Here is a 15918-nt window from a genome sequence, read left to right as displayed (position 1 = left end):
TACCCGAATAAACTATCTAGCTTGACTTGGCCCTCAAGTTGGCCGTACCCTTATCTGTTCTGTTAAACAAACGAGAACTCTCCTTTCAAAACAAAAAAACAAACGAGAACTCTAATTTGGACTCTAATCTAATCTTACCTTTTACATCTCGGCAAGATCTCAACTTAATAATTGAACTAAACAAAACCGACTCTACGTACTCTAATTTTTCCTTTTAATTTGGAGCGCCGCTGGATACGTGTAGACAACAGGAGGCCCCCAACCACTAGCGCACAAACACAACAACTCTCATGGTAGCAACTTCATGACCTTTGATCTGTTTCCTGGTGGACGTGCAAACATAAAAAAAATGGACTTTAATTCCTTGTGCACTAGCACATGTACGGACTTGTAGCATATCAACTCTTCCCTTGTGTACATGTATATGTGCTCTTTGAAGTGCTTGCATGTTTACTAGGCCCAAGGAAAACAAATCTGTTTCAAAATTATCATAATCTGGTACTCCAACTGCTCTCAATTCTACTCCCTCCGTTTCCTAAATATAAATCTTTTTAAAGATTCCAATATGGACTACATACGAAGAAAAATAAGTGAATCTACACTCTAAAATATATCTATATACATTCATATGTAGTTTATAGTGAAATCTTTAAAAAGACTTACATTTAGGAACGGATGGAGTAGCACATTAGCATGCATGCATGTCACGCTAGTTAGCTTCTCCTCAAACTCATGTTTCTCATCAAAGCTACGTACACACCTCTGGCCTTCAAACCATCAACTTGCCGAAAAGTTTGGCTAACATTGGAAACACTGACATTAGCCCTGGCTGTATCAGTGGTCTACTCATTTTTGGGATAAGAAAACCTTGAAAAATATTATGACATGTTGTATTATCCTGCACAATATGATTTTTGAAAATGAGAGAGGAATGAACTTGGAATTTTTCTATGACAATGTGGGTAGTCGTGTCAAACCAGCTAGAGACTCTAACCGCATTAGAGCTTTTCTTCAAACATACAAGGAGATTGAAAATGCAAACACCCACTTTCAACTTCAGTAGGATCTCATTGAGCATCATTGGCAAAGGGCTGGACAGTGATTTGTTTTTGTATTCATTTGTATTTGTATTCATGACAAGTTTTGTATTGCATTATTTAAGTTTGCTATGGTGATTTAAATAATTATTTGTAATTAGTAGAATGCCCGTGCGTTGCTACGGGCTACAATGCATATAAATAAATCAAAGAAATAATTAAGGCCGTCTTCACGGTTGAAGCTCATTTTTCCCTCGTACGTCCGGGCTTGTTCGGACATCAAATGGGCACCGAGTAGGCTCCCCAAAATTCAACTGTTTGGACAGTCCGAGCTCCCCAAATTAAGCCCATATGTGAGGGAGAAATGTGGTTGTCTGAACTATCCGTCGTGTTATCACCCACACACAGTCCCAATACAAAAACCCCACCCCATGACGCACCCTTCCGTTTTCCTGCGGAACCCTTCCCTTCCCGCTCGATTTCATGCCATAGTGGGACATTTCTCACTGAAGTCTTCTCCTTTAAAACCGGAAAAACCGGATGACGCCCACCTCACCTTGACCACAACGCCTTGTCTCCTTGCACCATACTTCCTCACTGATCTAAAAGAGTGATAAGTATGTACGTAAAACTCAAAGGAGTTGATAGAAAAACTTAAATAAATGATGCTATCGGGCCGAAGCTCCGCGTCGGTCCCAGGTTGGTCGTTGGGTCTGACTTGATCCAATAGACCACACGTCCTCCACTGGTCCATGGGACATGGTGAAGGAAATATGCCCTAGAGGCAATAATAAAGTTATTATTTATTTCCTTATAATCATGATAAATGTTTATTATTCATGCTAGAATTGTATTAACCGGAAACATAATACATGTGTGAATACATAGACAAACAAAGTGTCACTAGTATGCCTCTACTTGACTAGCTCGTTAATCAAAGATGGTTATGTTTCCTAACCATGAACATGAGTTGTTATTTGATTAACGGGATCACATCATTAGTTGAATGATCTGATTGACATGACCCATTCCATTAGCTTAGCACCCGATCGTTTAGTATGTTGCTTATTGGCTTTCTTCATGACTTATACATGTTCCTATAACTATGAGATTATGCAACTCCCGTTTACCAGAGGAACACTTTGGGTACTACCAAACGTCACAACGTAACTGGGTGATTATAAAGGAGTACTACAGGTGTCTCCAAAGGTACATGTTGGGTTGGCGTATTTCGAGATTAGGTTTTGTCACTCCGATTGTCGGAGAGGTATCTCTAGGCCCTCTCGGTAATACACATCACATAGGCCTTGCAAGCATTGCAACTAATGAGTTAGTTGCAAGATGATGTATTACGGAATGAGTAAAGAGACTTGCCGGTAACGAGATTGAACTAGGTATTGGATACCGACGATCGAATCTCGGGCAAGTAACATACCGATGACAAAGGGAACAACATATGTTGTTATGCGGTCTGACCGATAAAGATCTTCGTAGAAAATGTAGGAGCCAATATGGGCATCCAGGTCCCGCTATTGGTTATTGACCGGAGACGTGTCTCGGTCATGTCTACATTGTTCTCGAACCCGTAGGGTCCGCACGCTTAAGGTTACGATGACAGTTATATTATGAGTTTATGCATTTTGATGTACCGAAGGTTGTTCAGAGTCCCGGATGTGATCACGGACATGACGAGGAGTCTCGAAATGGTCGAGACGTAAAGATTGCTATATTGGAAGCCTATGTTTGGATATCGGAAGTGTTCCGGGTGAAATCGGGATTTTACCGGAGTACCGGGAAGGTTACCGGAACCCCCCGGGAGCTAAATGGGCCATGATGGGCCTTAGTGGAAAAGAGAAGAGGCAGCCCTACATGGGCTGCGCGCCTCCCCCTTCCCCTAGTCCTATTAGGACTAGGAGAGGTGGCCGGCCCCCTCTCTCTCTTTTCCCCCTCCGCGAATCCTATTCCAACTAGGATTGGGGGGGGGATCCTACTCTGGACTCTCCTGGCGCGCCACACCTTGGCCGGCCAGCCTCCCCCCTCTAGTCCTTTATATACTGAGGCAGAGGCACCCTAGAACACACAAGTTGATCCACGTGATCTATTCCTTAGCCGTGTGCGGTGCCCCCAGCCACCATATTCCTCGATAATACTGTAGCGGAGTTTAGGCGAAGCCCTGCTGCTGTAGTACATCAAGATCGTCACCACACCATCGTGCTGACGGAACTCTTCCCCGACACTTTGCTAGATCGGAGTCCGGGGATCGTCATCGAGCTGAACGTGTGCTCAAACTCGGAGGTGCCGTAGTTTTGATGCTTGATCGGTTGGATCGTGAAGACGTACGACTACTTCCTCTACGTTGTGTCAACGCTTCCGCAGTCGGTCTGCGTGGGTACGTAGACAGCACTCTCCCCTCTCGTTGCTATGCATCACCATAATCTTGCGTGTGCGTAGGAATTTTTTTGAAATTACTACGAAACCCAACACATGGGACCCGCACACCGGTTATCCCCGTTCCTCCTTATCTTCTTCCTCGATGCGGATCCTCTTGTATCCATTGTTTTTCTCATTATCATGGTTGAGGTCATCCCTTCAGCATCGATATCCTTAAATCCCCCATGACTCCCTCTCATGAATAGGCCGACGACCTCCCTCATCCTTTCTCTATCACTCGCTAATCCCATGGCAACATCTCCTTTACCACGCCAGGGACCTCCCGCATGCATCTCTCGCAAATCCCCATGGCCCCCTCAGGTGGAGGACAGTCACCTGTGCTGCAAAAAGCCGTGGAAAAGTTGCGCCCGGCACCTTCGGAACCTGCACCAGCACCTGTAGAAGCTGCAATGCGTGGAGGTGAGGTCCTGGCGAAACCGGTGAGATGTTGAAACCGACCGTCGACAAGATTCAACAGCTGTTAAGTTTGGCTGGAACATGTGCTCATGTTTGCTGTGTAGGTAGACCACGTGACGTAGATGCTACAGCCGATGACGTTATTTGTTGGAACCATTGGCAAGTTTTGCTGGACCTGATGCTTGGCAGACCCCGCAACGTGAATGCTATAACCGGCAAAGCAATTTGCTAGAATCAGCGGCAAAAATTGGTAGATGGGTAATTTGGGCAACTGCGACGACATGAGGGTCCCTGGCGAGCCGTCAGAGTCAAATGCCCCTCAGTGTGCCATGGTCAACATTTTTCTTCCTCGAACCAGCTCTGCGGCAGGAGCTGCACCCGGGGGTGATGGCAAGCTGCAACATGGTGACACCGTGCTACAAGCCAGGAGAGATCGACGGCGACCACCAGGGGTGGTTCAATGATGTCGACATGATGCTCCAAGGTAGCCGATGGTGTTGCAAGGGGAAAGAGCTATGGTGCGATGTGTCGATTCCCGTCCCTCCACGAATCACCCATGGTGAGCTGCAATGAGCGGACCAGTGCTTCATGTAGGGGCAGAAGAAAAACTTAAATCGAATGGCTATTAGCATCCAGATCAAACTTTAGTGCGTAAATCGGATGACCCGGCAACTGCAGCGCCGCGAATTTGGGCTAGTCGACCGACGCCTAGCTGCCACCAAACCTGAAGTTCGTAAATGTGCTGTCACATCTTGATTAAACATTAACTGAGCTTTTGGTATAAAAAGGTGAAAGTTTGTTCATCATTTTAGCCAAATATAGTAGTATTTATATAGTATGGTAACCCATTTCTTGGGATCGATTGTAGTCAATGGCCCATCCTGTTGCTCGACGCCTCTACTGATGAAGCTTCGATAATACACTTTTTTCTCAAAGTTCTAGGGAGCAGAAGCATTTCCATGTTTGCTTCCCTTTAGTGAAGCTGAAGGTAATGGCCTGTTGTTCAATATTCAAACACCTGAAGTTTTTCATGCCCACAAATACTCGATGATATTCTTATTTTCATACAAAAGGATTTAAAATTTAGACCAAATTTACACCATTTTCTAATTGTTGTCACATTTGAGACAAACCAAACTAATACTGAAAACACATATGATATTGTTTTTTTAAACAACACATATGAAATTATGAACTGATTTAGACCATTTTTTATAAGCAAATGTAAAATAGAGCCATATGCTATCATATTGTTGAAAGAACACTTTCTGGAAATCAAAATGAAATGAAATAATCATACATTAGTCTCCACGAGTCTCACATATATAGACCATCTCATATATCCCAATTTCGGTCAAATAATGAGATCATCGTCAAGATACATCTTCCTGATTACAGTGCAAAGTAATGCTATACCACAAATGGTTGTAAATCAACAGTAATTATGTATAAGCATGCATGAGATCAATACTCAGGTTGTAGTAGAAATTAGTGATAAACCAATAAATAAAATATGTATACGCATGTAAGAAATTTAGAAGTGCATCTAAGCATAACATGTGCAGGTCACATACCAATAATATAGACATAGTTAGCGTCGGAGGAACCCATGAGATCTTTAACCAACAGAAAGAAGCTACCCTCATCCTCTAGCCGGCTGTCATCCTATAACCAGCACTCCATCATGAATATCAATGCTTCCTTTCATATCCTTCCCAAACCTTACTCTTTCACATTTTCTTGTAATAATTCCTCCGAACAAATATCTAACCACACATGCTTTTGCCAGTACTGCTCGCATCATGTTCTCCTGGAATCCATTTATGTAGGTCAAAATGTTCCATTACCAAAAAAACTGGACACTGAAGATTTGCAATACCAGTGTCATACTAATTACTGACATTCATGTGGGATTGGAAGAAAATTCAAATTGCATTTATTTTTTAGACAAGGGTAATTCAAATTACCTAAATAGTCCCAGTAGACGCAGTGACCACAGTTCACGATGTAGCGTATATGTGTACTGGGCCTTTGGTGCACGAGTGCGTCGGTTGGGGCCTCACATGCTGCCCAGCACAGTCCTGCACTAACGAACTTTTGATGTTTCCCTCCTCCAAGGTTGTGAACATGAGTCCAAGTTTTTTGTTCTTCGACCACCAATCAAGTTTAGAACTGCTCCAACAATTTCATGTTGAGATCTGAATAGAAAAAGACATGATGCCATATGAGAAATATCATGGCCACCAAAGTGTAGCGCTTATGAGTTCATGAAACCACTTTGGTGAAGGAAAAGAAGAAGAAGAAGAATACTGCGTATACATAAGAATAATGCTTATGAGTACATGAAGTAGCAAACATAATTCAAACAACTACAGTCATGCTTAGAATTAGGGAGCCAAGATGACTTCAAGAATAAAAGCAACAATAACTGAACAGTGCTCACATTAGTGGTGTTGTCCTGTGTTATGGATGAGTTGTGGAAAGGGATAGGTGTTGCAAGCGTCAGCTAGAGGCGGACGTAAGTGAAGGGCACCATGGCAGCAAAACATGGGCTGAGAGGACGAGCGCATGCCACCGCCTCATCGCTGATCTCAGGCATCCCTAATTTCTCCATTACACAACCAGGGATAAGTTATGTCAAATTACATATCACTTTGGCTGGGAGTTGGTGTCACCATGGCTTGTCCAAATCAAGCGCTTACTTCTTTTGGATTGGAAAGACAACAAACTGAATAATTAGTGCAGCATCACCCTACAAATCAAACATGTTTCTTGTTTCTTCGTGCAACATCAGCTCTGCAAATCAAACATGTCAGCAGTAGATAATCTATCAGGATGGAGGCCCCTCGTCATTGGTGACATTGTCCCAGCCACAAAACTTCTCCAACAAAACAGCTCCATCTGACAGCAGCAATTGGGTTCACAAAACCAACATAAAAAATCAGTTCTGAATTGATAAAGTAAATGATAGCTAAAATTTATACCGGGTCATAGGAGAATTCACACAGTTTGGCAAATATACAGGCTATAATACATACACAAAATAACAGCTCTAGGCATAATAAACTTGCAACTTCTGTTGAACACCAAGAACAAGAAAGAAGCATACAACTTCATCCATTCACCATTGCATCCAGTTGTTCCCTTCAAACCTTCAAGAGTGATGGCGGCACCGGCATGAACACACCTGCACCAGTTCACCGAACCAATGAACCAAATCAATTGTTCACACTGTGTTATGATGAACAAATTCTAAGACATCACATCACTGTAGCAGTCCAAATAAATCGATACATTAGCTTTGAACAAATATTGACATAGATCGAGTTTCTAGCTCAGGGTTGTACGTGCACAAGTCTTACTTATTGCCTCACGCAGCGGTCTGCATTGATCCCATTGACGGATTGACTGCTGCCATGAACTGCTGCTGATGAGTTTGATTTGGGCGACGGCTAGCCAGGAAGTGCCATGGAAGAGAGATATAAGGGAGAGACAAAGCGTATATGCATGAAATAGATTACTTTACATCGCGACAGTGGCGGACACCCGGCTGACGGCAAGTTGGTAAGGCAAATAAAAATTAAGGCGCTCTAACCGGAACAGAGGAGAGTGGAGCGACCATTACCAGATGGAAGAAGATGCACACACAAGGGGAGAGGAAGAGCGGCATGGCAGAGTAACCCACCGACGGCCGTGCCTCCAGTCTGCCTCCCCCGCGCCCCTCAGTTCGTCTCCACCGCACTCGCTCGAGGGCGCGATCACGCAGCCGTGCCACTGTCTTGCTTCGACGCCGCCGCACGTCATTCCTAGAGAGACCAAGATGGGAGAGATGAGCAGGCTCGGGTCGAGGGAAAAATCTGTACCTCACGCCCGTCTTCCACCATCATCCTAAGCCCGCCGCCGATGCTGCCCTGAGTGCCACTGTTTCATCTATCTAGACGCCACAGGAGAAAAACGTGATGGGAAGGGCTCATAGGGTTTGGCTGTCGTGGGTGAGAAGGATATGATCTGGGATTGATCGTCCGTGGCTATACAAGGAAGATTAAAGTGTCTAAAAAAGGAAGATTACAAAAGCAGGAAGGTAGGGAATCGGTCTGCCAACAAAATTGATCGACCAGGTGGACTTCAAAAGGGGAGAAAAGAACATGTGGGGTCGATGGGAGGGGAGGTCGAACGAACAAACCAACGACGTACGGACTGCTCCTTTAGGAGTAGAGATATGGATGATTATTGTATTATGTTTGATTTGAATAATTAAGTTTTGCTTTCGATTGTTGTATTATGTTGGATTTGATATTTACGGACCGATGAGATGCGGGATGCAGCGGTGCAAAGAGCAGACCTCGCAAAGCCGACACGTAAAAAAGTATATTCTACGAATATTTTTTTTTATGAACCGTTTAAGGGGTCTGCATCTGTGACCATCTAAGCCGGCCCACAAAAACGATTTTGCGCGAACTGCAAACGTGTTTTACGAATCGACGGGATGCGGGGTCTGTTAGAGTTGCTCTAAGCTGATCTTTTCCCTGGAGCGGGATAAGTGACGCTACATCTTCGTGGCCTCTCGTTTTCGAGCATTTCCCTTCCATGCCAGGCTTCTGTACATTGTTGACACGCGTGTTCGATAGTGAAATGAAAAAAAATGGTTGCAGTTCAGGCGCCGTCGCATTGCGTGTGAACACCGTTTCTTTAAAAAACATCTCCTGTTGAGAGGGATTGCATTGCACCATCGTGTGGTCCGCGCTCGATACCGGCAGAACACGGGTGGCCTGTTCTCCCCCCGTCCCACGTGCACCGACGACCTCGTGCTCCATGCGGCGCACACGCACGGACACCTCACGGCTCACACGGCAGTTCGTCTCAATCGACTTCAGATCCAAAGCTTCCAATTCAATTATCCAAAACGCAATTGATCGCTATAGGCATCACACAGGGATTAAGTTCAAATTATACCCCTCGCATCACGCAGATCTTCTCAAGCATCGGGGCGATGAGTGGGCGCGTTGGTCCCGATGAACGCCCTGATCTCCTCCACGAGCCTGCCGGAGTCGGGGAGCTCCGGGAAGCAGTAGAAGGCGTGGATGGCGTCCGGGAACTCGAGCACCTTGACCGCCTTCCCCTTCCGCCGCAGCATGGCGCCGTACCGCCGCTGCCAGTCCTGCAGCGGGTCCAGCCCGCCGACGGCCACCATCGCCGGCGGGAACGCCTCCGCCAGCTCGGGCTCCGGGCCCGCCTCGCCCGTCACGTGCGCCGCCGGGTGGTTCCGGTCCGCCCCCTCCGGCAGGAACGCCCTCCACGCCCAGTCGGAGCGCCGCATGTTCACCACCGGCGCCACGCCCTCCAGCCTCAGCTCCGCCTCCGTGCGCTCCTCGCCGCCGAAGTACGGCTGCAGGAGGATGATGCCGGCGAGGCGGACGGGGCTGCCGGGGGGAGGCGCGTCCGTCCACCGCTGGGCGACGTGGTGGACGATGTTGCCCCCCGCGCTGTCCCCGCCGAGGAAGCAGCGGGAGAGGTCGACCGGGACGGAGGCGTCCGCGGGGAGGCCGCCGGTGGCGCCGAGGTAGCGGAGCACGTCCACGCAGTCGTCGTAGGCGGCCGGGTGGCGGTGCTCGGGCGCGAGGCGGTAGTTCACGGACACGACGACGGCGCCCAGCTCGCGGCAGAAGCGGCGGCACATGCCGTCGATGGGCGTGGAGGCCGCGGAGAGCAGCGTGAAGCCGCCGCCGTGGAAGTAGACGAGGACGGGGAGCGGGGTCCGCCCGGCCGCCTCCGCCGCGGGGGAGTAGACGCGCGCCCAGAGGTTCCGGGAGGCGTCGACGGTGACGTCGGCGGAGCGGACGCCGTGCGCGTCCGGGCGCGGCCTCGCGGGCGATTGCCGGTCGCCGAAGGAGAAGAGGAAGCGGTTGACGGTCCCGTCGCGGCGCTGCGCGATGTCGTTGGCGGTGACGAGCGCGAACAGCTGGAGCCTCACCGACCACGGCAGCGCCGGCGGCGACGGCCGCGCGCTCTTGTCGCCGGCGCCTGTTTCTTGGTTCTTCGTCGTGGCCTCCATGTCTCAGTCTCACTCCTCCCGTGTTGAATTGTGTGGCAGACTGAACTGAAGGAGCCCAGCGCTGCGAGTAGCCGAGTACTCCCGTTTATATGGACTTGAATGCATTGCAAGCAATAATAAAGCTTTTTCCAAAGTGGCTGTTGAGACTGTGACAGAAGCAGTGCATGGCACACGAGAGAATGGAGAAATTATTTGTTTGAAAGTGACACGCAGTCTGAGCTTGCACTTGTATACGGCGGATCAAAAGATATTCAAGAATAAAGCTTTTTCAACGGAAAATATTTGTGTACAGTACTCAAGATCATGTGTCCCACCTTCCTCCTGGACCCAAGCTCGCTAGATCCAGCTACCCACGCCTATTATCAGCATGGGATGGCTCGCTCTATAGGGGAGATCCCCGACTGATGGTCTCAGATGGTGGGTGCATATGGTCAGTGGCGGAGCTAGACGGGCATGTCGACGATGAGGGGCACAACAACATGTGGCGAGGCTACTTTTGGGCGGTCGCGCTTGAACCTTCATCTAGATGTGTCATTGTTAGCCTTGCGTGATGGGCTTGATGGCTAGGCTCTGTGACAAGGTGTGTTGGAGGTTCCAAGTGACAGCTTAGTGCTTCGGCGTCGGGGTCGCGGCGGCTTGTAGTGCCTCAAGATCGGTACTATCCAGATCACAACAGTTCCCTATGATTCCATAGTGGGTCAGCCCTTAGAAAGCTTCTTTTTCCATCGATTTTTGGAACCTTCTAAATCGTGTCCCTAGTTTGGACGCACGACGCTACAAAATTGATACAAGCTGGACGTGCGACGGTGCAATGCCGAAATTACAATGTTGCGAGGCATGCCAATAAATATTGCAACAAGGACGCGCAATGCTACAAGGCTAGTCGTAGCAGGTTCAAGGCTGATAGCAATGCTGCAACGAGCATCTTCGTCGGCGAGTGCAACTTACAACAGAGAGATATGGATACCATTTTGTTCAAACAATAAGAAAAATGTTTGATTACATGCATATTTAAATGTTATAAGGACAAAGTAGTAGGAGAGAAAAATTGTTGAGATGGTGTTGAAAAATGTTGCCGCAGCGAGGTAGAAACGCCATAATGTGCCATTTTAGAGGGTCGCTTCTATGGTTCTAGTGGGCTGGGCTGTCTCATCAGAACGACTAGAAAGCCCTACAAACCGGCCCGGCCCACACTCATATAACAGGGTCGAGCCCGCCACGTGACGCCGCGTCCGCCATCAAATAACCACCATAGTCCAAGACAACTACGAACCGCGTACCGAAATTACCTCATTGGACGGCAGAGTGTCGTCATCGTGAGTAATTTCCCCGATAATAAACGCCCAAGTAAATCAGGAAAACAATCTGCTTCCCTAATTAGCACATCATCCAACGGTCAAATCGAGCTCGCCTATATCGCGGGCGGCGTATATTCACATGCATGTCGTCACCTTGTGCCAGAGACAGCCGTTTTCACCTCAACCGATCGCCTATGTAATTGACTACTATAAACCCTAATCAATGGCGATTCCTGGCTACAGCAGAGCTGTTCCTCACTTCCTCCCTCTATATAAACCCCCTGCAACCACCGTAGTCCGTAGCTAGCTCCGAAGCTCTTCCGTCCGTTTCTTGGTCTCTTCTCCCTCGCGCCATCGCCCACCCGACAGCCTAAGCCATGAAGCGGGGCGCCGCTGTCCTGCTCGCCGCCGTCGTGGCGCTGCTCCTGATCTCGGCCGTGCGGGGCGAGGACGAGTGCGGGTCGGCGGAGTCGGCGGCGCGCGACCGCGCGCGGGCGAGGCCTCTCAAGATCGCGGCCTTCTTCTCCATCCTCATCTGCGGGGCTATGGGTTGCTCCCTGCCCGTGCTGGGGCGACACGTGCCCGCGCTCCGGCCCGACGGCGACGTCTTCTTCCTGGTCAAGGCGTTCGCGGCGGGGGTAATCCTCGCCACGGGGTTCATCCACATCCTCCCCGACGCGTTCGAGAACCTTACGTCGGACTGCCTGCCCGCCGCCGGGCCGTGGAAGGACTTCCCGTTCGCCGGGTTGGGAGCCATGGTCGGCGCCATCGGCACGCTCGTGGTCGACACCCTCGCCACGGGGTACTTCACGCGCGCCCACTTGAACAAGGACCGAGCCCACGGCAGCAGCGCCGCCGTGGTGGACGAGGAGAAACAGGCTGCTGCTGCTGCCGCCGCCAGCGAGTTAGCGCGCCACTACCACGACGACGGGGAGCACGAGGGACATGTTCACTTGCACACGCACGCGACCCATGGCCACACCCACGGGTCGGCGGCGCTCGTCGCGGCCGTTGGCGGCGCCGAGGACGAAAAGGACACGATCCGGCATCGCGTAATCTCTCAGGTTGGTTAGAGAAATTAACAGATTCTTGTATCCTGTTTTTAGTAATCTATTTTTGACAATAATTAACGATGTTGTATTGTAGGTTCTTGAGCTGGGTATTGTGGTGCACTCGGTGATCATCGGCATCTCCCTCGGCGCGTCTCAGGACCCGGAAACAATCAAACCTCTCGTCGTCGCCTTGAGCTTCCACCAGATGTTCGAAGGAATGGGCCTTGGTGGCTGCATAGTTCAGGTATACACACCCGCACTCCCTTCATTTATACTCCCTTCGTCTCATAATATAGAACGTTTTTCGACACTAGTGTAGTGTCAAAAAAACATCTTACATTATGGGACGGAGGGATTAATTATTGCCGTGCACATGCGTGTTGGTTTTTATAGTTGCGAGCTTTGTCACAATTTCTTAAAAAAAACTCGCCGATTACAATGTAAACACACTATCACACACACACACACACACACACACACGCACACAACACCTAGTGAAGATCAGGTCGAAGCTGCGGAGTACAACTAATAATCAGAGTTCTTCCAAAATAGTGAAGTTATAATTAATACCAAAAGAGAGCAATACATATAGACAAAATATCTGCCGGTAATCCCAAATTATACATCTTGATCAAAACCAAGCATATTTGACCAGTCACTCGTGGAGCAAAGGTACTCTACTCTCTCTTTTTTTGAACACAAAGGTGCTACTCTACTTGACTTGCTTGCCTATTTCTAAAAGAATAGAACAATAGGCCGAGTCTTTCCATGTATGAACTTTTTAACGGATGGCTGTATATGCATAACTGAAACTTTGCATGTATGGTCTCCATCAAAAGTGGAAACGCCCATGTAAACAAACACTGGCTAGAACTTGTGCTTCACAAAGGGTGGAATTCTACGATGCTCTTCCGTGTAAAGTTCTAGCTAGAGAACCATATATACACGCATATCTAGATAATATATGTCTGGTAGTCATGAGAGAGGAGAAAGTAGAGCAGAGCACTTCGGGTGGCCTGCAGAACAAAGCAAATGAATCAGTAACTGCATATGTCATCAGATGTTTGAGAACAAAAAATTGACCCACTTTAACAACTCCAAGGAATCCCCTGCTAGTTTTCACCCACTCATTTTAACCAGAAAATAATATCCTCTCAAGACCACGATTAATCATTAGCACCATTCCATCGATAACCTGGTATGTCCGAATTTTGTCCTCATTATTTTCTGACGATGATGCAGGCAAAGTTCAAGGCTAGGTCCATTGTGACCATGATCCTCTTCTTCTGCCTGACAACGCCGGTGGGCATCGCCGTCGGCTTCGGCATATCGCGAGTGTACAACGAGAACAGCCCGACGGCGCTGGTGGTGGAGGGCAGCCTCAACTCCGTGGCAGCGGGGATCCTCGTCTACATGGCCCTCGTCGACCTCCTCGCCGAGGACTTCATGAACCCAAAGGTGCAGAGCAGGGGGAAGCTGCAACTCGGTATCAATGTCTCCATGTTGGTCGGTGCAGGCCTCATGTCCATGCTCGCCAAATGGGCCTAGCCGGAAGCCAGAAACATGAAACAGTTTTGCTCCATGACATGAGTCCAGGATATATATATAGATTTACGTATATTGGATCATCGAGGCTGAAACGATGTAAGCTTGGCACATATTCTTCATCTACCCAAACTGGTAATGCCAACCCAGTAGTGTAGGCATCTAAGCAAACCAGTAATGTTGGTTTTGGACCAAGAGTTTGGGAGGTACGAAAAGTGTGTGTGCTTATCACAAGGGAAATCTACATTATGTCGTCACCTTTGACAAGCCTTTCAAATAAAACCGTTGCAAATAATTTCTTCAAATAAATGATAATTAACAGCAATTACGCCATCCACAAGCCTAGCAAATAAACAGCTAGAGGGATCATCGTCCCAAATACAAGAAATATATATAGATTTACGTATATTGGATCATCGAGGCTGAAACGATGTAAGCTTGGCACATATTCTTCATCTACCCAAACTGGTAATGCCAACCCAGTAGTGTAGGCATCTAAGCAAACCAGTAATGTTGGTTTTGGACCAAGAGTTTGGGAGGTACGAAAAGTGTGTGTGCTTATCACAAGGGAAATCTACATTATGTCGTCACCTTTGACAAGCCTTTCAAATAAAACCGTTGCAAATAATTTCTTCAAATAAATGATAATTAACAGCAATTACGCCATCCACAAGCCTAGCAAATAAACAGCTAGAGGGATCATCGTCCCAAATACAAGAAATATGATTGATAAAGTAAGAGTTAGGCCATTAGCCTCACATGGACAATGCTTGAATTCCACCTTCCCTAATTGATGTAACCGAATCCACGATTTCTGCAGACACGGCAGCTACAGGATCCCACCACTGAGATTGTCCCATACAGAAATTAACGATCTCCAGACAATCAAACTCCACTACGACTTCATGAATACGAAGAGAGGAAACCATGGCGAGGCCATCTTTTGTCACAAGTGTCCATGGTTGTTACATTAGCCATGGACTACATATGGAGTAAAATGAGTGAATCCACACTTCAAATTATGTCTATATATATCTGAATGTAGTCTGTATTGAAATCTCTAAAAATATTTATATTTAGGAACAGAGGGATATAGTACTATGATTCCATGACTCTAGCACAAAGAGAATTGGGTCGATTAACAAGTATACATTTCCCGCAAAAAAAAAAAGATTAACAAGTATACATGCTTATTTGGCAAGCATTGCAAGGTAAAAGAGTGTAAGTCACGAAATCCCATGCTCCCATTTTTTCAGCACACTTTCACCAGGCGTACCAATGCATTTCCTTCTCATCTCTATCATCACCCCACTAGAAACCTGCAATAGTATTCATTATGTCCTTGCAGAGGCCCTTAGTAATTTTAAACACTAACATTGCATAGACCATAATGCATTGGCCACAGTCTTAATTAGGATTTCCTTTCCAGCTAGCGATAGGTGTTTTTCCTTCCAACCCCTAATTCTTTTCAAAAAGTGTTTATAAAAGTCACACCTATCCGCCCCCACAATGCAGGCAAACAAGTACTTATCTGATAAAGCCTCATTATCAATATGCAGTTCATTGCAGATCTCCGTCTTTAGCATGACATTTGTGTTTGGGATAAAGAAGATATTTGATTTACCTCTACTCACCAATTGTCCTGATTTTGCACAATAAGAAACAAGAACATGTTGCAAGGAAGTTGAATTTAACATAACCGATGTCATAGGAAACAAGGTCATCGGTCAATAAAAGGTGTCAAACTGATGGTCCATTTCTGCACACCTTAATCTCATCAACGCCACCAACTTGTTTTGCATGTGACATCATACTTGATAAGGCATCAACACATAACGGGAGTAAATATGTGATAGATGACCCCCTTGATGAATGCCCCTCGTCACCTCGTGGGTGTAAAACTATCCGTCTCCAAAGAGTTATATCATACTGTATATCTAACCAAACTAACATAATTCATAACCAAGTTAATCCCAACTTGGCCATCATAATCTTCAAGAACATCCACTCAGTTCTGCCGTACGCCTTATACATATCCAACTTAACCGCACAAAGACCATATAATCCATCCTTTCTACCTTTCTATT

General features: G+C 47.2%; 2 protein-coding genes across 2 annotated transcripts; one reads left to right on the top strand and one right to left on the bottom strand.

Annotated features, from left to right (window-relative positions):
* Positions 1 to 8753: 8753 nt before the first annotated feature.
* On the bottom strand, positions 8754 to 10071 carry LOC125536003 (probable carboxylesterase 18). Its single transcript, XM_048699086.1, has one exon. The coding sequence runs from the start codon at positions 9934 to 9936 to the stop codon at positions 8860 to 8862; it is 1077 nt and encodes a 358-aa protein (XP_048555043.1). The 5' UTR covers positions 9937 to 10071; the 3' UTR covers positions 8754 to 8859.
* Positions 10072 to 11432: 1361 nt separating this feature from the next.
* Positions 11433 to 14088, top strand: LOC125536002 (zinc transporter 8-like). The gene is made up of 3 exons (XM_048699085.1): positions 11433 to 12298; positions 12381 to 12530; positions 13529 to 14088. The coding sequence occupies exons 1-3, from the start codon at positions 11612 to 11614 to the stop codon at positions 13832 to 13834; spliced, it is 1143 nt and encodes a 380-aa protein (XP_048555042.1). The 5' UTR covers positions 11433 to 11611; the 3' UTR covers positions 13835 to 14088.
* The last annotated feature ends 1830 nt before the right edge of the window (positions 14089 to 15918 follow it).

The sequence above is a fragment of the Triticum urartu genome, chromosome 2 (genome assembly GCF_003073215.2).
Source record: "Triticum urartu cultivar G1812 chromosome 2, Tu2.1, whole genome shotgun sequence".
NCBI classification, from domain to species: Eukaryota; Viridiplantae; Streptophyta; class Magnoliopsida; order Poales; family Poaceae; genus Triticum; species Triticum urartu.
This window is presented reverse-complemented; position numbering and strand designations above follow the sequence as displayed.